At 40.4% G+C, this 25397-nt stretch overlaps 1 protein-coding gene across 7 annotated transcripts in view; it reads right to left on the bottom strand.

Annotated features, from left to right (window-relative positions):
* The window catches only part of LOC128735922 (protein sidekick), a 262328-nt gene extending 238032 nt beyond the window's left edge, over positions 1-24296 (bottom strand). For all 7 annotated transcript variants that reach the window (XM_053830405.1, XM_053830416.1, XM_053830410.1 and 4 more), the window contains exons 1-2: positions 23113-24296; positions 7358-8215 (exon numbers count right to left, since the gene is read on the bottom strand). In XM_053830405.1, coding sequence (XP_053686380.1) covers positions 7358-7595 — 238 coding nt within the window. In that variant the 5' untranslated portion in view covers positions 7596-8215; positions 23113-24296. The remainder of the gene's footprint in view (positions 1-7357; positions 8216-23112) is intronic.
* Between the last annotated feature and the right edge of the window lie 1101 nt (positions 24297-25397).

Below are 25397 nucleotides of genomic sequence, written 5' to 3'. Positions count from 1 at the left end.
GAAAAATTATATTTATAGATAACAGCTCTGCGTGGTCCTACGTTAATAGGCGGTGGGGTCCCTGATGCAACCTTCTACTTTTTTCATCGCCAATCAAGAGCTCATAAAAATTGATTGGGCTTTGAATTTTTTTTACCCCGTAAGTGTTCGGATGCCCACCGAAATAAAATGCTTCTAACTTTATCAATTCTTGACCGATTATGGATCTTGAACCGTCAAAAGATTGGAAAATTTGTCTATTTTTAGAGTACGAGACATACTAGGCCTGGGACCACACGTCTGGTTCCCGTGAATCCGGACCTCCGGGACCATGTTCCAGATCCAAGACAAATTTGTACAATTGGCAATAAAACCACACAATATTGGTATCAAAATTCCTAAAATCACTCCAGGAGTTGATGTTTATCCATTTTGAGTCCATTCAACATGTAGTCTCCGGAATGGCCACTTCGGAGCAGGTTCTTGTAGGGCCTTATGAGGCCGCTAACATATTTATATAGAAACCCCTAGCAATATGTATGTCAAAATTCATGGAATCCCTCCAGGTGTTGAGTTTTATCAATTTTTTGTTTATTTAACGAGTTGTTCTCGGAATGACCACTTCGCGGCAGATTCCCGTGGGGCCCTATGAGCAGTGTTGCCACATATTCATCTGTACTGGAAGGCGCAAAAATCTTTTTCATCTGTTCTTTTTCTTCCAGAAATCTGTACCATTAAAATTATTTATTGTATAGAAAAATTTGGTTTGATAGCATTGAAAAAGTGCATGAGTCTCAAATCATTTATTTGTTTAATGATGTTTGCACATATTTCTGCTAAACTTAGTTATAAATACGTTTTGTTTTGTTTTCATTCATACTAAGAATTGCTTCTCTATTGATTTCAAGAAACTGCACTGAGAAAAAAATATGAGGTTTTGTCACTCAGAAAAATCTGTACCTATCTGTACTTTTTTGGCAAAAATCTGTAATCTGTACCGTACAGAATCTGTACCAAAAAATTCTAAAAAATCTGTACTTTCCCAGATAAATCTGTACATGTGGCAACACTGGCTATGAGACCACTAACATGTTTGGATAGAAACCCTAGCAATATGTATTTCAAAATTCATGAAATTGATTTTCTTCCATTTTAAGTCAATTTAACGAGTTGTCCTAGGAATGACTCAAAATAGATAAAACTCAACTCCTGGAAGGATTCCATGAATTTTGACATACATATTGCTAGGGTTTTTATCCAAATATGTTAGCGGCCTCATAAACCCCCACAGGAACCTGCTCCGGAGTGGCCATTCCGGAGACAACTCATCGAATGTACTCAAAATGGATAAACATCAACTCCTGGAGTGATTTCACGAATTTTGTCATACATATTGCTGGGTTTTCTACCCAAACATTTTTGTGGTCTTATAGGGCCCCACGGGAATCTTCCCCGAAGTGGCCATTCCGAGGACAACTCATCAAATAAACTCAAAATGGATAAAACTCGACTCCTGGAGGGATTACAGCGAATGGACTTAAAATGGATAAACATCAACTCTTGGAGTGATTTCCTGAATTTTAATACCAATATTATGTGGTTTTATTGACATTTGTACAAAGTCTTGAATCTGGAACATGGTCCCGGAGATCCAGATTCACGAACCAGACGAGCCGAGGTCCCAGACCTGGTATGTCTCGTACTCTAAAAATAAGGGCCCTATTCTGTAAGTCACGTCGAGTGTCACTTTGCTCGACTAGTCGACTTTTGGTATTATGTAAGTCACACGGGACCAGTGTTGCCACATGTACAGATTTATCTGGGAAAGTACAGATTTTTTAGAATTTTTTGGTACAGATTCTGTACGGTACAGATTACAGATTTTTGCCAAAAAAGTACAGATAGGTACAGATTTTTCTGAGTGACAAAACCTCATATTTTTTTCTCAGTGCAGTTTCTTGAAATCAATAGAGAAGCAATTCTTAGTATGAATGAAAACAAAACAAAACGTATTTATAACTAAGTTTAGCAGAAATATGTGCAAACATCATTAAACAAATAAATGATTTGAGACTCATGCACTTTTTCAATGCTATCAACCCAAATTTTTCTATACAATAAATAATTTTAATGGTACAGATTTCTGGAAGAAAAAGAACAGATGAAAAAGATTTTTGCGCCTTCCAGTACAGATGAATATGTGGCAACACTGCACGGGACCCGATTTTGTCGAGTAACTCGACTGAGTCCACCGCCAAAAAGCTAGTGACTAAACGGTTAGCAAGTAACGCCTGAGCTAGCTTTGTTTTGGTCGTGCATTGAGCCGCTATGCTGCTCGCTCTTCTTGCACTCGACACTCGACAGTGACTGAGTCGAGCCGAGTTGCTCGACGTGACTTACGGAATAGGGCCCATAGACAAATTTCCAAACTTTTGACGACTGAAGTCGTGAATAAAATATACATAGTAGAATTGAATTGGATAAGTTTTCTTCTTTTTATTTAATTTTAGGGAAACTTTTGACTGTTCAATATCCAAAATCGGTCAAGAATTGATAAAGTTAGAAGCAATTTATTTCGGTGGGTACCCGGGTACCCATCCGAACACTTATCGGTGTTAAATTTCCCGTACACATAACGGTTAAAGTTTCCTACAGCGATCCACTTCCCTTGAGGTGACCCCACAGTTTTTATCGTAACTTTTTAACGCGATCAGATATCGAAAAATCCCTTTGGCATGACATTTCTGAAGGTATTAGCCTCTCGAAAATGCACAAAAATAAAATTTATTTTTTCCAACTTTCCAAAGTAGGGTCCCCCCTTAAGCCGAATTTAAAATTCTTTTTAGTGAAAAAGTGGCACCGAACGTTCTACAGTCGTTTTTATCACGAACCTGGTTCGTCCGATTCATTTTAAATGGAGAGAGCTTGTAATGCGTATTTGCGTATTCTACAAATTGCATCTTCATTTCCCAATCGCCACCAACATGTTCCAAATAAAATCCATAGCCGAGGATGATCGATTAGCAGAGCACGGATGACATCATCTACAGCGCCGCAGTAAGGCCATTGCAAATGATTTTTAAAGTTTTTGTCCCTCCGCCCTTCAAAATTTGCTCTAGAACTCGGGAGGCAAAAAAAAATTTGTTAAAATTGAGTAAAAAATGTTTGTATAAAATCGATTTTCTGTGGGCTTTACAGCCTAAAGATCTCGAAAAAGGAGTGTACAGAGTGTTAACGTTTCTAGCACGAAACAAAAATGGAAGTACAAATGATATTTTTTGAAACGATGGTTCTACAATTAATAAAGGGACGGTAAGGGAAAGTAATGAAGAAGGATTTTTTGGGAATGGAGGGGAAAGAGGGGATAATAGGTAGCTACGCTTAACAAGTTGTCGTTGTGACTCTTACCTTTTGTCCAATGCTGGAAGGTGCATTCCCCTCCATTCCCAAAAAATCCTTCTTCATTACTTTCCCTTACCGTCCCTTCATTAATCGTAGAACCATCGTTCCAAAAAATATTAATATATGCCTGACCGCATTTCAAGGTCATGACTAAAATCACGAGGTTTGGTCAAGTACAAATGATATAATTTCCAAAAATCAGCAAAATATTTTTTCCGGTTTTGACTCTATTTTGGAAGGCTTTTGTATGGAAAAAATAATGTATATACCGTGAACGTACCATATTCTGCGCAGTTAAGACATTTTTATGATTCTTCCGCTATTCTAAGTATTCTAGATTTTAATTAACAACGTAGATAGCAGCAACGTGTAGTGCTACGATGTATAATATCTGGTAAAAAATATAGGAATTATAAGTCGACTAACAATTGAGTATAATTTTCGTTTTGTAAACTTATCCACGGTGCCTAATTCTGCGCACTTTCTTCTCCATGTTTCTAATGCTGCGCATGTTTGCTCCTAATTCTGCGCACCCAAAAAGTGAAAATAAACACTCCTGCCATACTGTTTATGTCTTTATACGCTGAAATCACACCAAAAAATCTGGCATTAGCTATTACCATAAATAAATCCATGATCCGGCCTTCTTGTGCTGTCCGGGTAGCAAAAGAATATTGTTATCATTTTGATTGCCTCATTTTAAATATTTTATTCTTGATAACGTGAAGGGCGAATTGATTCGGGCTTTCTGCATAATGAACATTACACTGTAAACTAATACAAAAAATTGTGTTTTCATGTAGAAACCACTTCCGCACTTTTTGACAGCCCCATGAGGTTGGACATTAAAAAAATAGAAGACATGGTTTCATGAATTGGCGCTCGTAGCTTCGGATCCCGAAACACGGCACAGGATGCCAATCAATGCAAGTTAAAGATTCTACTTGAATTTTCCTGCCTCTATACATCAGCCATTTGGGTGAGGTTGCGTATTCTTTCCCGATTTTTTCGTAGGATACATTACTGCGTAGAATTTGGAACATGAATAAAAAATCTGTGCCTAAATCTGCGCATTATTGCATCGCATTTTTCTAAGGAAAGCAATGCGTGCAATCACTCTTTTTGTCTAAAACATGACTAAAACTAATTAATCTTTCTAATTATGCTGGGTAATTTGATCATTGCAAAGAATTTCGATCATAAATTTGTTAATTTTCTAGAAGGATAATCTTAGCGTTGGTGCTAACGACGATGTTTTCTGCCATATAAAATATATCAGTTTCACTTAAAATTATTTCGCTCTCAAATATTATGGCCCGTTTGTGAATAATAGCGTAATATTCAACAGATATTTATAAAAAAATAACGCAATGATCATAGTTATGCACAATGCTAAGAAATACTTATATAAAGAAAAATGCGCAGAATTAGGTGCGGTCACGGTACCTATCAATCGGTACCTATCGGTGCTGTTTAACATCGCTTTGGAGGGTGTGATAAGAAGAGCGGGTATAGACACGAGTGGCACGATATTCACGAAGTCCGTCCAGCTTCTTGGTTTCGCTGACGACGTTGACATCATTACACGTACCTTTGAGAGGATGGCGGAAACGTACATCGGACTGAAAGCTGAAGCCAAACGGATAGGACTTGTCATTAATGTATCGAAAACAAAATACATGAAAGGAAGAGGTTCTAAAGAAGTGAATGCTGACCTCCCTCCCCGGATTCATTTAGACGGTGATGAAATCGAGGTGGTAGAAGAGTTCGTGTATCTGGGCTCACTGGTTACCGCAGACAACGACACCAGCAGAGAAATACAAAGACGCATTATGGCAGGAAATCGTGCCTACTTTGGACTCCGTAGGACGCTGCGATCGAACAAAATTCGCCACCGCACGAAGTTAACAATCTACAAGACGCTGATTAGACCGGTAGTCCTTTACGGCCATGAGACATGGACTATGCTCGTGGAGGACCAACGCGCCCTTAGTGTTTTCGAACGGAAGGTGTTGCGCACCATCTACGGCGGAGTGCAGATGGAAGACGGAACGTGGAGGAGGCGAATGAACCATGAATTGCATCAGCTGCTTAGGGAACCACCCATCGCTGCCACCGCAAAAATCGGTCGCCTGCGATGGGCTGGGCATGTCGTGAGGATGTCGGACGACTGCCCGGTTAAAAAAGTTCTCAATAACGATCCGACTGGAACGAGACGGCGGGGCGCGCAGCGAGCAAGATGGATCGATCAAGTGGAAGGCGACCTGCGGACCCTACGTAGACTACGTGGCTGGCGAATTGCGGCCATGGACCGAGTAGAATGGAGACGACTTCTTCGTACAGCAGAGGAAACCACGGCCTGGAGCTGATTAATGAATGAATGAACGGTACCTATCAAAAGTGGGAATAAATTCGGGTTTCACGATTAAACTGCGTATTTTTCCAATTTACGGGATCGACCTCTAGCTCTTATCTAGTCCTAATGATCCGCCTAGCCCTATTAGCTGTTCTCTTTTCGATAGTAGCTCTGCAGTCTTTGGGTTGTTTCGACAACGAAAATGCATGTCACATTTTATCTACATGATCCTATTCATGGCAGGGTAATTTTCATTATGCAATTTGGAAAAAAATAAATCATATAGAAACCATTTCAACAACCCACAATTTAATATTAACATACGCCAAACCCGTTTTCTGGGTAGGCCAAGAATCTCATCAAAACTGTTGAAGTAGGACACACTGGAACCGAAAAGCACAGCTTTGCCTCTCCATACCATCATCACTGGCTAATAATCATACGTCGACTGCTGGATAGTGTCTAGTCCTTACCGCCAAAAAGTACACCTCACCATCTTCGTTCGTAGCAGCAGGACCCATCCCGAAAATAAAACCGAACCCAAAACAGGCAAACAGTAACAACACCGTGTGTACTGTGTATTTTGGCCTACCCAAACGAACGGGGTTCCGCCGTTCCTTGCTGCTCCGTATGGCGATGCGATGCGGCGATGCAGCGCGGCGCGTAATTTCAGCATGCATGCATACATTATGCAGCAATGTTATTACACGTTCCAGTTGCTTGCCCCTTCCCGAACCTATTGCAGGCAAACCACTCACTACTATCACCGCCATCATCACTTTGCCACCCGCAATTTTCCGCCAAAACTTTTCCGTGTAGTTTATCATTTTTTCTCAACATCGTTCTCTGCTCCTGGATAACCTGGCCCCGTACCTAGTCGTCTTTTCTTCCACCTGCTGTGGTGGGAAGTTTTCCAACGAAAAGTGCAAATTATACGTTTCAACGCAAAGCGATCCTGCAGCGCAGCGGTGGGAATTTATCGGCGTACTTTTACTATTAGAATTTGTGTTTTTGTCTACCCGAAAAAAAACGCTAATAGGATAGCTTTTATGATTTATCATGATTTTGAGGGCCTGCTAGAATTGAAAAAGTTCCAAAATAGAAACATTTATTTTATGAAAACTAGCTGTGACTGCCGGTTCCCGGGGCTGAGGGAAATTTTCGAAGGAAATTTCCTTCCAATTAACCCATTTGCGGGTGCAATTATTCGGATTGGGAGTGAGGAAAGTAAGTAACACACGGTAAATTAGCCGGTCGGTTCAGTCGGCGGCTTGCACGGAATGATGCTATTAGGCAGCCCGCCAATCTATCAACAGCGTTTGTGGTGCGCGCGGAAGTCAGTCACCACACTTTAAATTTATTCATGAAATAAACACGGACTCGACTCGGTTTATAGTGATTTCTTGTGCCCACCATTCATTGCTTGCTGGTGGGCTGGCTCCGAAATGTGACTTTGTCACGATTAAAGAGTGGTCGATAGTTTACCTCAACCTGCTATTTCAACAGTTTAGCACTGTTTGTTTTGTGACTAAATATTGATTCAACCCTCATAAGTCGAAAGTTTTCAGCGTTCTGCTTAACTCTAGCCTCCACCAATAAATGCAGTCAATTTACACTAACCTGCACTAATTGTCGACAGCTGCGTAACGCCGCCCAGCAGTAGCACCAACGCCCAAGCTGATAGTAGTGCTCGACCCGACCTGACGGGGGCCAACAATCTGGTTCGTTTACTGTTCGCTACTCTAGCGAATCCTTCAACCGGGGGATCCCGGCTGCTGCTGTTGCTGCGGAGCAGCATACTTTCCTGCCGGGTTATTTGTCGATCCAACCGCGCCAGCAGTCGTTCGTGGGCTTCCATTTTTCGATTCCCTATTGCAACTTTGCTAACTTTTCCATTCGACGTACGAAATTGATATTACTTTTTTTTCTCTTACTCAACTCACAAATTACGCGTCAACACGCCACACGCGGGCTAAAATTCTGAAACCAACTCCCTAGCTAGGCTGCAATGCAAGCAGCCGCGATGAGTCGGACGCGCTCTGTTATCACTCTTATCGCGGCGGCCGCGGACGGGGATTGAGAAATCCTCACACTAAAAATAGGCACAAACACACGCACAGACACACAGACAATAATGCATGCAGCAACGCCTCTTCACCTCCAATATTTGCTCGCGCGCGCGGTCGTCACATCAACTCACATCGAATCGAGTAGAGTCGAGTAGAGTAGAGTAGATAAGCGCACGAAACCAACCAACAATGCTTGGGCTTTGTTGTTCAAACACACTTTTTCGCTGGTACTCTTTTTTTTCACGATGTAATAATAATGTGTACTCTTGGCTCGGGGTACTAATCAACTCTTCTTCTGCTTCTTTTTTTTCGTTGTTGTGAAATGCTCATTTGATGGAGATTTACACACAATTTACTGTTGTACTGGATGTTGTTCACTTCGACTCGACTGTTGATTCATTGCTTCACACTGAAACGAGAGGAAAAATAGAGCGATTAATTAGTGTACAAAGCATCACGGGGTATCTTCTTGAGAGGAAGAAATGGAAGGAAAAAAAAATGCAAAGATTAAATGGGACAGCCAAGCACACGAGATAGAGTCTTATTCTTCGCACGATGAGCTGTCGAACTGTTTTTCATTGGCCTTCTCCTGCGGAATTCAGAATGCCTAGGGTTATGTTGCGGTGCGGCGATATTCATGCGTCTAATAGGCGAATCGTAGGCATGGTGGATCTCGAAACAGCTTCATCTGACCTGACCTAGTTTAATGTGAATTTTTGTTGAGCAGATCTTTTTTCCGACCTGCCTCAATAAATCAAATCAATTCAAACAGAAATCTTCCGAATAAGGCGATTTCTTCTCTGTCAACCAACCAATAAAACTGATTTTTGGTAAATTGTTAGAACCTATAGGTATTACCTGTATTATTAGCACCTTATTCGATGGACTGCTGCAGTTAGTAATAAGGTTAAAAACACTCGTTGTGGACTGAACTTTGAATAACGGTAATATATTTCACATTTTCGGGTAAAAGTGTAAAATGTTATAAACCAATCAGAAGTGTGCTTATGGGAAACCCCTTTTCATCATTTCTACTTTCTAGACTATGCAGTGCAATTTGTGGACAATACAGTGGACCCCCGTTCGTTTGAACGATTCCTCATGCAAACTAACGGGGTGAGTTTTTAATTTGAACAACTGGTAACCCGAAATATGCTGAAACCTGTGTGAACTGGCCGCCCTGCTCTTTGTTATTGTTTTGGTGGTTTGTTATAGTTGGCAGTTGCAAGTGCGAATATTGCATTTTCCGATCGGATTTCTATCATAATCGTTAGGAAAACGAAATGTGAAACCGATTAAACACACTAGGTCAGTACAAACAAATCGTGTTTATGTGCATTGACTGCATGAACAAATGATGTTATGTTGAGAATGACATTTGAACCATTTTTAGTTTGCACGTCGTGCAAACCAACGGGGTTCAAATTAAAAAGTGTTCAGATTAAAAATGGTCAAACGAACGGGGGTCCACGGTACTTTTGTGCACAAGAACAAAGATAGCTTGAGGGATTTACAGAGTAATCTTAAAGAGTCGGCATTGACGGGCGAATTGTTGTGGTTTCAAATCCTAGACAAAAATAAAACCATTCGATGTGAGTGTGCTCTGAGGACCGAAATAAGAACTTGGGAAACGTTCATGGTAGAATCAAACTTGAACACCACGGACACATGCAGACAAGCAAAAAAATTCCAAAGAGACCAAGTGCAGCATAGGAGACCCAAATCTTATTAAATCTTAGTAAAAAGTTGAAGGTTGCGTCTGAGACCATGTTAACGTAGGACCACGCAAAATTAGTTTTATATAGTTAGGAACTTGTATGAAATAAAAAAATATGACAATTAATGAAGTTATAAAGTTGGAGAAGTCTCAGTTTTCAGTATTGAGTAACGAGAATGCCAAAAAAAAACCCGAATTAATCCACCTAGCGGCGTGACCTAGCCTTTCTACTGCAACAATAATTTAATTTCTTAGTAACATCTATAATTAAGTTGACTATATTTTTAAATACTAGTTGCTTATTCCTCAAAATTCTCATTTAGCAGTAATACTGCGTGCAGTAATTATATTTTCTGTCTGTGGGCTATACAGCCTAAAGAACTCGAAAAATGAGTGTACGGAGTGCGCGGAGCGCTTCTGACACGAAACAAAAATGGAAATTCGAACATGGAATTTCCGAAAATCAGTAAAAAAACCCGAATTAATCCACCTAGCGGTGTGACGTAGCCCTTCTACTGCCGCAATAATTAATTTTTCATTTCTCAGGAACATCTATAATTAACTTGACTATATTTTTAAACATCCATTCCTTATTTACCAGTAAAATTCGTTAACATACTGCGTACTACAATTATATTTTCATTCCTAGGGTGCGTAAATACTTTTTTTTCATAACTGCTGTCGTAGCCAGCCATTTTGATGGCAATTGAAGCGGTAACAAAACGGCTTCCAACCGTGTTAACTATAGCCAACAGAATGATCCTACATCCTAGTTTGTTTCGTCCACCGGCAACTCGGAGACCATCGGTACTATGACAGAGAACCTTTCGACAGTTATCTCTCTTTCTCTTATACATAGCCCTAGAGTGCATATAAATAGAGTAACAAAAGGCCTTTTCTGATGCGTTCGTTACATAGCGTTTTATCAATAATTTACGCTGAAGAATATCATTTCGTTAATTTCAAATTTATCTTTATGGTCGATAACCTGAATCTACTACAACTGCGTCCATTAACAAGGAGCCACAATTAAGGTGTGAAGGACAATGGTTGACATAGCACACGATCCCAGTTAGGTTCGACTCGTTTTATAAAGCCTAATACCCTGCCAGGATCGCTTTGCCAAATTTCGTGGAGCTCTAATAATCCCTTTCCAAATATTGACATTCTTTGATTTATTAATGCTCCACAGTTACAGAGTATATATTCAGCAGTTTCCATTTCAAATTGGTAAAAACGATATTGATCAGTGTCATTTTTTCCAATTTTATTTAGGTAATATCTGCTTGGGCAGTGATCAGTCAACAGACCAGTAATTACCCGAAGGACTTTTTTACTAAGATTTAATAAGACCCGGGCTTTTGCTGAACTTGGTCTTATGAATCTTTTTGTCCGTCTGGATGTATCCGTGGCGTTCAAATTTGATTCTACCATGGACCTTTCCCATGTTCTTATTTCGGTCCTTAGAGCACACTCCGGGACTCCACAAAATGGTTCCGGACCAATAAAATTTGATGCAGAACCTTCTCCAGCTAGCCTGTCGGCTTTTAACGTAGGACTACGTCTTACGGCAAGTTTTGAGATAGGGTGTCATTCCAAAAAATCGAAAAATGCGAGCGTCACGAAAAATGAAAGGTTTTGAGCGCTAATAGCTCAGCGGTTTTCCGATCGATTTTCAATATTCTTACACCAATCGATCGGAAAATCTTCTAAGAATTGACTGAAATGAAGAAAAGTATGGATTCTTGATGTTGAACTATTGAAAAATTGAAAATAATGAACCTATGTTTTACCAGAATTTTCGCTTTGTGATTGGTTGGAAGATTCTTTGCGATGATCTAAACCTATACCAATTTGATATCTGTGCTTGGGAAGTAAGCCAAAACAAGTGACAAGGTTTCCTCATTTCAACAAGATTTCTTAACACCGCGGTTAAATCTTACTTAACTTAGGTGGCTTGCCGTCCTAAGACAAAGCCTGTTGAACAAAATTTCTCCATGTAACTCGGTTGAGGGCTACCGCTCTCCAATTCCTCGGACACCGAGTACTCTCCGCCAGATCTCGCTCCACCTGGTCTAACCATCTTGCTCGCTGCGCTCCTGGTCGTCTTGTTCCTACCGGATTTGAGGCGAACACCATCTTTGCAGGGTAGTTGTCCGGCATTCTTGCAACATGCCCTGCCCATCGCATCCGTCCAGCTTTAGCCACCTTCTGGATACTGGGTTCGCCATAGAGCTGTGCGAGTTGATGGTTCATCCTCCGCCTCCATACTCCGTTCTCCTGTACGCCGCCGAAGATCGTTCTTAGCACTCGTCGTTCGAAAACTCCGAGCACTCGCAGGTCCTCCTCGAGCATTGTCCATGTTTCGTGCCCGTAGAGAACAACCGGTCTAATAAGCGTCTTGTACAGGGTGCACTTTGTACGGGGACTTAGTCTGCTCGACCGCAATTGCTTGTGGAGCCCATAGTAAGCACGACTTCCGCTGATAATACGCCTCCGAATCTCACGGCTGGTATCATTGTCCGCCGTTACCAGTGAGCCAAGGTAGACAAATTCATCGACTACCTCAAACTCATCGCCGTCGATCAATATACTACTGCCCAAGCGGTGTCGTTCGGCCTCGGTTCCGCTGGCCAGCATGTACTTTGTTTTAGACGTATTTACCTTTAACCCAATCTTTTCTGCTTCGCGCTTTAGTCTGGTGTACTTTTCAGCCACCGCCACAGATGTTCTGCCGATAATATCCATGTCATCGGCAAAGCAGACGAATTGACTAGATTTGTTGAATATCGTGCCCCGCGTGTTGATATCCGCGCGGTTCATAACACCTTGTAGCGCTATGTTGAACAGCAGGCATGAAAGACCATCACCTTGACGAAGCCCTCTGTGTGATTCGAATGAACTTGACAATCCACCCGAAATCCGAACACAGCACTGCGTACCATCCATCGTAGATTTAATCAGTTTGATGAGCTTCCTGGGGAAGCTGTTCTCGACCATGATTTTCCATAGCTCTTTCCGGTCGATGGTATCATATGCGGCTTTGAAGTCAACGAATAAATGATGCGTGGGAACTCTGTATTCACGGCCCTTTTGGAGGATTTGCCGCAGTGTAAATATTTGATCCGTTGTAGACCGACCTTCGACGAAGCCGGCTTGATAAGTTCCCACAAATCTATTCGCAATTGGTGATAGACGGCGGAAAATGATTTGGGACAGCACTTTATAAGCGGCATTGAGAACGGTGATCGCTCGATAGTTCTCACAGTCCAACTTGTCGCCCTTTTTGTAGATCGGGCAGATAACCCCATCTTTCCACTCCTCCGGTAGCTGTTCCGTATCCCAAATTCTAACAATTAGTCGGTGTAGACAAACGGCCAGCTTTTCTGGTCCCATTTTAATAAGCTCCGCTCCGATGCCATCTTTTCCAGCTGACTTGTTGTTCTTTAGCTGCATGATGGCCTCCTTAACTTCGCCTATCGTTGGGGCTGGCACCAATTCCCCGTTTGCTGCACCGTCGAAATCGCAACAGATTTCTTACGAACGCGAATAAACCTAGTCCAATTTGATGTCTGTGTTAGGGAAGTGTGCCAGAAAAAATGACATAAGTCCATTGTCCCAACAGATCGCAAATTCTTTACTGCGAGACGATTAAACCTCGACGAATTTGATATCTGTGTTGGAAAAATGTACTGCAGCTGTAGTGTTCGGTTATAATACGACTCTGTATGAATACGCATGCTTGCCGTTCCATTAGAAGTGTAGTGAAAAGATGTGCTGTTGATATAATAGGATTGAATTGGTAAAATCCCTTCAACTTGGGAAACCATGGGTAATAAAAACAATCTTTAATTTCAGTAAGGTAGCAGGAAAGCAATAGTTTGTGTTCTTGATTTAAATTGTTAAATTGTTTTCAAATGTACAATCTTTTGAGAATTGAACGTATGCAATGTTACTACTTTGATAAATGTTACATACAACGCATGTAGCATGTATGTATGTTGCATATAGCATGTATACATGAAGAATCGAATGAATACAAGCATGAATACATGCTACTATCACTACAAAGAGACTTACGTAGTCCTGCGTCACCTATATATGCGGTCGTGTCTTGTACACAACCCCTCTGATTTTTCGTTTCCTTCAAAACCACAATGGCCGGGCACCCAGTATAAAGTTACTTCGTTCCTACTGGCCAAGTTTCTAAGAGAAAGAATGCATTCCCACACTAACTTCGATTTACATGTAAAAGTTTTAAGCGCATTCAGAGCTGCTTGGCTATCTGAAAATATGCAGATCTTTGCAAATCTATACTTCCTATTTAAACAGATATTCGCACATTCAATAATGGCGTGAATTTCTGCGTGAAATACTGTTGGACTGTGGCCCATAGGTATAGCTTTACTGATACGATCTTCGACCCATCGGTGTAAAACCCAATAGAACCTGGACGCAAGTTCTGACGCATGTTCTGTCAGATTATCGTCTAAAATCTTGTTATATCGTTTGAATTGCAGAGCACTTTTTGCGGCCTGTTGCTTTACAAATTCATGTAATGGTAACATGTTAAGAAGGGCATCCAAAGCAACTGATGGTGTACTTTTGATTGCCCCAGTTGCATGCAGGCAAGCTGCTAGCCTACCTAGCTTTTTTGAGCGGTTACCTAATTAAGTTTGGGCCACCATACAAGTGAAGCGTATGTAATTTTCGGACGAATTATTGCCCAATAGATCCTATGGACCGTTTTCGGTCGTAATCCCCAGGTTTTCCCCACAGCTTTACTACACACCCATAGGGCATTTGTACCCTTAGTGATGACCATATCTAGATGAGAGTTCCAATTCAGTTATCCAAAGTAACATCAAGGCATTCAACTTCCTCCGCAAACTGAATTTGAACTCCATTCAGAGTGGGCCGCGCTAAATTTACTTTGAGCCTTTTAGTAAAGGGAACTGTAACAGGGGAGTTGGAGGGGTTTACATTTAAGCCCTCTGTTTTGCACCATTTTAAAGTAATATTGAGCGCGATTTGTAACCGATTAGATATCGTGTCATCAAACTTCCCACGGATTATAATTGCTACATCGTCTGCGTAACCAATCACCTCATATCCTTGTTCAGCTAGCCTTTTAGAAAGTTCGTCTACTACTAATGACCACAATAAGGGTGATAGTACCCCTCCTTGAGGACAGCCCTTTATGGATCTAATAGTTAGTTGCGCACTTCCAAGATCGGCAGAAATTTCTCGTTCTTTCAGCATCGCCATTATCCATTCGATAATACAGTTATCCAGGCCCCTAGATTACATTGCGGAACGCATTGACCTATAATAGGATGCATTGTTGAATGCTCCTTCAACATCGAGAAAAGCCACCAAAGCTATTTCTTTGGCTTGAAGCGATTTCTCTATTTTACCAACCAGTTATTGCAGCGCCGTTATCGTAGATTTACCTGGTTGTTAAGCAAATCGATGTTTGCTCAAAGGAAACTTCGCTAAACATGTTGACTTAATTGTATAATCATCCACATTTTTTTTCATTGTCTTTAATAGAACATAGGAAAGACTAATGGGTCTAAAGGTTTTAGGAGTCGTTTTATCTCTTTTGGATGCGTAAATACTTGTAAGCGTCATTTAATTTACATTATGAACACCTTATTTAGTTTTACAAAGTTTAGGTGATTTATAGAAACATATATGTAAACAACAAAGATAATATCTGAATTTGAAAAAAAGAACTAAGTAGAGCATTAGATATGAAAAACGAAAAGAGATCAAAGAAATAGTGCAAAAGCGGCGCCATAAACATGCTTGAGAATGGGAAATATGATCGATATAAGTTCCGGCGCTTGTTATTTTCGCTGGTATGAGTGGACCCATATTTATTTATTTATTAAAACACGATACATGACATATGACTTTTATCTTTTAAAGCGCCACTAGCGAAAACAAATCGTACAAAATTATTAGTAACTTTTTCGTTCTCTTTTTCATATAAAATTTCTAAGCTCTATTGATTGGAAAAGCATCTATTAATGCGCAAAATTTGTTTGAATTTGGTATAAATTTATTTGGGAAAATCAACCCATTAGCATTTTCAGTCCTATTCACCACTATACCTATATGGTTACTTTTACAAATACTTTTCTTCGCTTTTTGCTTTGCTCGTCCGATTGCAAGTAAAGAAAATGACAATTGAAATGTTTCTCACTCTTCTTGTATTTCTATGCAAATTTTAAAATTGCAAATCGCATATCATACATACACACATGCATACGTATATACATACATACATACACGCATGCATGCATACATACACATACGTAACACATGCATTAAAAACAATCGACTCTTGATTAATTTATTTCGATTTTACACATTTTAACGGTTTAATATACGGTGCTTAAGTGTTGAAGTTTGAATAACTTTTGAACGAATCGTCCGATTTTCAGTAACTTGGTTTCGTTTGATAGATCTCAACAGTAACTTTAAAGTAGTAATAAACTGTGAAATGCTTCCCTTTGAATTAATGCTCATGTAACAAAAAACTGTTTTAAATATATTTTTTCCACATTTCTTTAATTTGTGTAACTTTCAAACCACAAGCTCATTCATCATGAAATCTGGAAGTTAAGGTTTTGAAAGACTCCCCTTTCATATGCAATCAATTTTGTTCAAATGTTCAAATCGGTTAAGGGACCTATGAGATAATGAAGTCCCATATATTCCGTATTTTTATACATAACATTTGAACTAAAAGTCCCATAGGTATGAAATTCATTAGCGAACAAAGGACACCCAGACCTTTCATTTGCCACTAAGATAATAAAAATCGGTCTTTTTTTGCATTCTCAGTATTCCGAGTGATTCCTATACTTTGTACTATATTTTCATTAGTAGAAAGGCTGGTCGCTTAATCTATACCTATAAAAATGGATTTCTGTGTCTGTCGGTATGTTCCTTATAGAATCGAAAGCTACTGAACCGATCGGCGTGAAAATTTGCATGTAGGGGTTTTTGGGACCGAGGAAGGTTCTAATGATAGTTAGAAACCCGTCTTCCTCCTAAGAGGGGGGGCTCTCATACAAATGAAACACAAATTTCTGCGTAACTAGAGAAATAATCAAGCAATTGGAACCAAATTTGGCATGTGAGTGTTTTTGGAAGCAAGAATATTTTCTATGGTGAATTAAGACCCCTTCCTTCTTTAGAAAAGGAATTATGACCCCTCTCCCCTTTAAGAGGGGGGGCTTCCATGCAAATAAAATTCGAATTTCCTCTTATCTCAAGAACTAATCAAGCAAATGGAACCAAATTTGGCATGTGGGGATTTTAGAAGGCATTTTTTCCATGGTGAATTATGACCCCTCCCGCTTTCAAGAGGGGGGGCTTCAATGCAAATAAAATACAAATTTTCTCGTATCTCGATCAAATCTCGATTACCAAACTTGGCATGTGGAGGCCGGATTTTTTTATGATGGTTTTAGACGAAAACATTTTCCGTGAAATGGTACATCTCGCGTAAGGTTTTTCGCGAAATGGTATTCCGCGAAACTCTATATCCCGCGTTATGGTTAGTCGAGAAGTGGTGTTCCGCAAAATGGTATTCGGCGAAATCTATACCTACAAAGAAGGATTTCTGTCTGTCTGTCCTGTGTTCCTTATAGAATCAAAAACTACTGAACCAATCGGCGTGAAAATTTGCATGTAGAGGTTTTTGGGGCCAGGAAAGGTTTTAGTGATGGTTAGAGACCCCTCCCCCCACTAAGAGGGGGGGCTCCCATACAAATGAAACACAAATTTCTGCATAATTCGAGAACTAATCAAGCAAATAGAACCAAATTTGGCATGTGGGTGTTTTCGGTGACAATAATTTATTCTAGGGTAATTTGAGACCCCTTCCCTCTTTATAAGGGGAATTATAACTCCTCTCCCCTTTAAGAGGGGGGGTTTCCATACAAATTTCCTCATAACTCGAGAACTAATCAAACAAATGGAACCAAATTTGGCATGTGAGTTTTCGAGGGCAAGAAAATTTTCTATGTTGAATTAGGACCCCTCCTCACTTTAAGAGGGGGGGCTCCTGTACAAATGAAATACCAATTTCCTCATAACTCGAGAACTAATCAAGCAAATGGAACCAAATTTGGCATGTGTGTGTTTTTGGAGACAAAATTTTTTTCTATGATGAATTGGGACCCCTCCCCACTTTAAGAGGGGGGGGGGGCTCCTATACAAACGAAATACAAATTTCCTTATAACTCGAGAGCTAATCCAGCAAATGGAACCAAATTTGGCATGTAGGTGTTTTTGGAGGCAAGAATTTTTTCTATGATGAATAAGAACCTCTCCCCACTTTAGGAGGGGGGGCTCCTATACAAATGAAATACAAATTTCCTCATAACTCGAGAACTAATCAAGCAAATAGAACCAAATTTGGCATGTGGGTGTTTTCGGTGACAAGAATTTATTCTATGGTAAATTGAGACCCCTCCCTCTTTATAAGGGGAATTGTAACTCCTCTCCCCTTTAAGAGGGGGGGGCTTCCATACAAATTTCCTCATAACTCGAGAACTAATCAAGCAAATGGAACCAAATTTGGCATGTGAAGGTTTTCGAGGGCAGGGAAAATTTTCTACGGTGAATTAGGACCCCTCCCCACTCTAAGAGGGGGGGCTCCTGTACAAATGAAATACAAATTTCCTCCTAACTCGAGAACTAATCAAGCAAATAGAACAACATGTGGCATGTGGGTGTTTTTTTTGGTGACAAGAATTTATTCTATGGTGAATTGAGACCCCTCCCCTCTTTATAAGAGGAATTATAACTCCTCTCCCCTTTAAGAGGGGTGGCTTCCATACAAATTTCCTCATAACTCGAGAACTAATCAAGCAAATGCAACCAAATTTGGCATGTGAAGGTTTTCGAGAGCAAGAAAATTTTCTATGGTGATATAGGACCCCTCCTCACTTTAAGAGGAGGGGCTCCTGTACAAATGAAATACAAATTTCCTTATAACTCGAGAACTTATCAAGCGAATTGAACCAAATTTGGCATATGTGTGTTTTTGGAGACAATTTTTTTTTCAATGATGAATTGGGACCCCTCCCCACTTTAGGAGGGGGGGTCCTATACAAACGAAATACAAATTTCCTCATAACTCGAGAACTAATCCAGCAAATGGAACCAAATTTGGCGTGTAGGTGTTTTTGGAGGCAAGAATTTTTTCTGTGATGAATTAGGACCTCTTCCCACATTAGGAGGGGGGGCTACAATACAAAAGAAATACAAATTTCCCCATAACTCGAGAACTAATCAAGCAAATAGAACCAATTCGGCATGTGGAGGTTTTTGGAGGCAAAAATATTTTCTACGGTGAATTAGGATCCTTCCACACTTCAAGAGGGGGGGCTTCTACACAAATGAAATACAAATTTCCTCATAATTCGAGAACTAATCAAGCAAATGGAACCATATTTGGCATGTGGGTGTTTTTGGAGGCAACCATTTTTCCCATTATGAATTAGGACTTCTTACCTTTTTAGGAGGGGGGGGGGGCTTCCATTCAAACGAAATACAAATTTGCTCATAACTTTAGAACTAATCAAGCAAATGGAACCAAATTTGGCATGTGAGAGTTTTAGATGGCAGAATTTTTTTTCTGTGGTGTATTACGACCCCTTTCCCTTTTAAGAGGGTGGGCTCCCATACAAATGAAATACAAATTTCCTTATAATTTGAGTACTAATCAAGCAAATGGAACCAAATTTAGCATGTAGGAGATTTTTGAGTCTTGAATTTATTTTATGATAGTTAGAGACCTCTCACCCCTGTGGTAGGGGGATATGGACTCTCATACAAATAAAACAGAAATTTTTGCGAAATTCAAAAACTAATCCAACTCGAGAAATTCGAGACTCTTCCATAAAACATTAATCAATAACAAGACCACAAAAACTATCTATAGTAACACTAGATCATTCAGGACGAGCCGGTCGCGAGTGTTGCCGGTGACCCGCCGGTTTGAGTACTAATCAAGCAAATGGAACCAAATTTAGCATGTAGGAGATTTTTGAGTCTTGAATTTATTTTATGATAGTTAGAGACCTCTCACCCCTGTGGTAGGGGGATATGGACTCTCATACAAATAAAACAGAAATTTTTGCGAAATTCAAAAACTAATCCAACTCGAGAAATTCGAGACTCTTCCATAAAACATTAATCAATAACAAGACCACAAAAACTATCTATAGTAACACTAGATCATTCAGGACGAGCCGGTCGCGAGTGTTGCCGGTGACCCGGTGATTAGCTCCTCACTTTAAGAGGGGGGGCTCCTGTACAAATGAAATACCAATTTCCTCATAACTCGAGAACTAATCAAGCAAATGGAACCAAATTTGGCATGTGTGTGTTTTTGGAGACAAAATTTTTTTCTATGATGAATTGGGACCCCTCCCCACTTTAAGAGGGGGGGGGGGCTCCTATACAAACGAAATACAAATTTCCTTATAACTCGAGAGCTAATCCAGCAAATGGAACCAAATTTGGCATGTAGGTGTTTTTGGAGGCAAGAATTTTTTCTATGATGAATAAGAACCTCTCCCCACTTTAGGAGGGGGGGCTCCTATACAAATGAAATACAAATTTCCTCATAACTCGAGAACTAATCAAGCAAATAGAACCAAATTTGGCATGTGGGTGTTTTCGGTGACAAGAATTTATTCTATGGTAAATTGAGACCCCTCCCTCTTTATAAGGGGAATTGTAACTCCTCTCCCCTTTAAGAGGGGGGGGCTTCCATACAAATTTCCTCATAACTCGAGAACTAATCAAGCAAATGGAACCAAATTTGGCATGTGAAGGTTTTCGAGGGCAGGGAAAATTTTCTACGGTGAATTAGGACCCCTCCCCACTCTAAGAGGGGGGGCTCCTGTACAAATGAAATACAAATTTCCTCCTAACTCGAGAACTAATCAAGCAAATAGAACAACATGTGGCATGTGGGTGTTTTTTTTGGTGACAAGAATTTATTCTATGGTGAATTGAGACCCCTCCCCTCTTTATAAGAGGAATTATAACTCCTCTCCCCTTTAAGAGGGGTGGCTTCCATACAAATTTCCTCATAACTCGAGAACTAATCAAGCAAATGCAACCAAATTTGGCATGTGAAGGTTTTCGAGAGCAAGAAAATTTTCTATGGTGATATAGGACCCCTCCTCACTTTAAGAGGAGGGGCTCCTGTACAAATGAAATACAAATTTCCTTATAACTCGAGAACTTATCAAGCGAATTGAACCAAATTTGGCATATGTGTGTTTTTGGAGACAATTTTTTTTTCAATGATGAATTGGGACCCCTCCCCACTTTAGGAGGGGGGGTCCTATACAAACGAAATACAAATTTCCTCATAACTCGAGAACTAATCCAGCAAATGGAACCAAATTTGGCGTGTAGGTGTTTTTGGAGGCAAGAATTTTTTCTGTGATGAATTAGGACCTCTTCCCACATTAGGAGGGGGGGCTACAATACAAAAGAAATACAAATTTCCCCATAACTCGAGAACTAATCAAGCAAATAGAACCAATTCGGCATGTGGAGGTTTTTGGAGGCAAAAATATTTTCTACGGTGAATTAGGATCCTTCCACACTTCAAGAGGGGGGGCTTCTACACAAATGAAATACAAATTTCCTCATAATTCGAGAACTAATCAAGCAAATGGAACCATATTTGGCATGTGGGTGTTTTTGGAGGCAACCATTTTTCCCATTATGAATTAGGACTTCTTACCTTTTTAGGAGGGGGGGGGGGCTTCCATTCAAACGAAATACAAATTTGCTCATAACTTTAGAACTAATCAAGCAAATGGAACCAAATTTGGCATGTGAGAGTTTTAGATGGCAGAATTTTTTTTCTGTGGTGTATTACGACCCCTTTCCCTTTTAAGAGGGTGGGCTCCCATACAAATGAAATACAAATTTCCTTATAATTTGAGTACTAATCAAGCAAATGGAACCAAATTTAGCATGTAGGAGATTTTTGAGTCTTGAATTTATTTTATGATAGTTAGAGACCTCTCACCCCTGTGGTAGGGGGATATGGACTCTCATACAAATAAAACAGAAATTTTTGCGAAATTCAAAAACTAATCCAACTCGAGAAATTCGAGACTCTTCCATAAAACATTAATCAATAACAAGACCACAAAAACTATCTATAGTAACACTAGATCATTCAGGACGAGCCGGTCGCGAGTGTTGCCGGTGACCCGCCGTCGGAAGCGCCGCCCACTGGGGGGCTTGCAAAACTCGAGATAGTGACAAAGATCATCCGAGATTCATGATTTATGTACAACACAGGTTAATTTGTGGCAATGCGAAGTTTGTCGGGTCAGCTAGTGTTATATAATCATGGCGAATATTTTAATGCTATCCGCTTTATTTTATCAGACTCGACTGAGAATCGCGGCTAACACGCCACATGCCCTGGCGGGTCTCTTCATCAATTGTAGAACCACCGTTTCAAAAAAAAATATTAATGAGTATGCTTGACCGCATTACAAGGTCAAGACTAAAAACAGGAGGTTGGATTCTGTTGCTCTTTTAACATGAATTATCCAATGTGATGCTCGTCTACTCTTTGGGAAGAGCTTACTTTTTTCGTTTTACGTTTCTCGATACGGTTAATTTTGTCACAATTTTTCAGGTAGCTTCTAACAGCCGTATGTGCTCGAAGAATTTGATTTCGGTTGCAGTTGGTGGCCTGCATCATGCTAGGTTTTGATTTTCTTTTCCACGAGCGTAAGATGCTTGGATTGACCCATACTGGCTGAATTGCACTGGAAAAACCGATCGCTCTCTCAAGTAAACACACCCTGACTTAAGTTTTATTGTTGAGAAAGCCTAAGGCATTGCGCCGTCAATTTGTTTTCAAAGTGGTGCTATTTTTATGACATATTAAGTTAACTTTCAGGCCATCAGGTTCGTCTAAGTTTAACGTTAAAATGATAAAATCGATTAAGCGTAAGACAAGATAGTTTTACACTTTCAGGACATAAACTTGGTCTAGGATGTTTCGAAATAAATAATTACTGAGCAGTTGGAATGGGAAGACTCTGTCACTTTTTTCTCAAGTCAAGGTAAACGAAATCGTATAGAAGTATAAGATTATCGTACCGGACCTGGGAAGTAAAAGCGTGCTGAACATGTGATTGGCTGATTCATTCATTCTTGATAGTGCCTGATATTTGTGCTTAGTCAATAGTGACACAATAAAGTTTTGTTATGTTCCCTATGTTAGTCAATGCATATAAAAATTTCTGATCGATTGATGCAAATATCTCTAAAATCCATTGAAAAATGACTGAGTTATAAGCGTGCAAAACATAACCACTTTTCGTTACGTGCTCATTTCTCTTATTTCTAAAGTGCATCCCAATATAGTAAACAAAAACGTAGTTCTACGCTTAAATGTTACAAGTTGTGTGATTAGTATCAAACACGAAAAATATCCAATCTAACTAACTTAGTGAAAGTCTCTTAGCAGCGGAATGACTTTACGAAGCAGTTAGGTTTTATTACATATTCACCTGAGCTATTTCACTTTACATCGCCGTCAGAAGCTGTTCGCAAAGGTCGTAAAAATCGTCGCAAAACACTCCGTAGTCAAACGTGGCAGCAAAAAAAAACACCGTTTCTGGAAGTTTACACCGGGGGTGGCGAACAGTGCATTTAGAAACTCCACCACACCAACAACAACACGCTGTCGTCCAATTTCGTTGGCGTTCTTCTTCTTCTAATCTATCCTCACTCAACTTCAAAGCAAGCACGACAACCCAAAACAACACGGACGCTCCTGTGTTTAAACTTTTTGTCCCAACCCATAACACTCGTCGTATTCTCGTATTCCAATCCACATCAACCACTTTTTCTTGGGTTTCTCACGGTCGGTCGTCGGCCGATTGGCGATGGTCGAGCGCTGCTCGCTCCTCGATACAAACGGGGACGATTGAGCTGAGCTGAGACGGGTGTACAGGGTACAACGTGCCAGTAAACGGCAGACCTCGACGAAAGATCAGCGGGAAAATCAAACACACACCTGTAGGATTCTGGCCGTTTTTATTATTCTCTGCTGTTGCTGTGTGGTTCACATTCGCATTCGGCAAAATAAAAAAATTCCTTCACACGCACACGCGTTTCCTGTGCCGTTGCGATGATAAGTAGGCTGGATTCACTTTACTTTTTTCTTGAACAATCAGCGTCACACACAATAAATTTCTAAATTTTTTAACTTGATTATTTTCAAACTTCAAGCAAACTGCACATGCATTAGGTTTTAGTGGGGCCTCCTGTGAAATATGATCCTTTTTTTCACCTCACTTCAGCGATCAAACACGCACACAGCCACGACGCAACATTCTCCAGCAAAACAAATGCAGCACGGCAATGTGTTAGTGCTACACGATCAGTTTCTGTTACTTGCACTGTGTTTCAACACTTTTTTCCCAGCACAGAATTGTATATGATCGACACTATTTCAACGGAACAGATTATCGGTTAATCTGGAATTTAACAATCCACATCTTCTGCTTCCGCGTTTATCAATCCAGCAAAAAGAATGCGGTTAAAAAAATGGTCAAGCTGCTGATCGGTTCTTCTTGCGAATGAATTAACACCAACACAACCGTCCGGTACCGTAACGGTAAAAGTTGCACACACTGTCAACCAGTTGTGTATTGTTTTCCGACACTACATTAACCCGAACAGCAAACAACGACCGTACGCGACGAAGGTTCAAACGCGACTGGTTGGGTTGGTTTGGTTTACCGGTTTCTTGGTCGTTGTTCTTTCGAATCTGAACCGGTACGTGTCTGGCGCTGCCTTTATGAATGGGATGCCATTCGAGTACGGGAAAATTCGAGCAGTGTAGCACGGCATCGGCGGTCGGCGTCGTCGGAACGGAGACCGGACTGATGCTTTTGTATAGCCAAGATGTTGAAGGTAGTAAGGTGCAGGGGAGCTATTTTACGTGGATAAATATTATTGAATAGTGAAAATAAGCATCAGTGTTGACTAAAATTATCGTGTTCTAAGGCTGTATTTCGATTTGGTAAAATTGCATCAAATAATATCTATAGAGAAATAGAATATTTCCCGCTTGCTGAAAAAAATCTAAATACATCATACTCTTAGCATAAGCGCTTGAAAGACCACACATAACAAGGCAACAAGTTGGATAGTATGAATGTTGATTTATGCTGCGAGACTGTCTAGTTTTTGGCCTGGCAAAGATTGAACATGTACAAATCTATCACCTCTTTCCACTAACTCCTAGTCCTATTCGTACGAAACCGTCTACTTTAAGATGGCAGCCTCGTTAGTGGGATAGGGACCTGTACCCGAGAACTAAAACCATTACAGAAAATGAAAGACTAAATCGATCTGAATTATATTGGCTGCGACCTTAAGCATGAAAACACGGATACCAATCCAATTGGATACCAATTAGAACCACGGATACCAATTGGAACATGGAATATATTGACCCTTGCCCAGAAGGGGCTGGCAAAGGGTGAACATGTGCATTCCATAACCTCTGTTCATTAACTCCTATTCCTACCTCCACGAGGTGACGGCTGGGGTACGCAACTTCGGTTGTCGTATGCTAACAGGAAAGGGGGCACAGTGGCTCCCGCCCACATTAAGATGGCCGCCCCATCAGCGGGATAAGGACCTTAGGGTAACAGCCTACTGTACCAGAACATACAAAAAGTTACCGAAAATGAAAGAAGAAATCTCTCCGGATTATTGGCAACGACCTCTAGCATGAAAACACGGACACGAATCGGAAGGCGAGGTTGAGCGAGGGTCGCTG

Source organism: Sabethes cyaneus, chromosome 1, assembly GCF_943734655.1.
Source record: "Sabethes cyaneus chromosome 1, idSabCyanKW18_F2, whole genome shotgun sequence".
Taxonomy (NCBI): Eukaryota; Metazoa; Arthropoda; class Insecta; order Diptera; family Culicidae; genus Sabethes; species Sabethes cyaneus.
The sequence above is the reverse complement of the archived record's forward strand: the minus strand, read 5'-3'. Positions and strand labels throughout refer to the sequence as shown.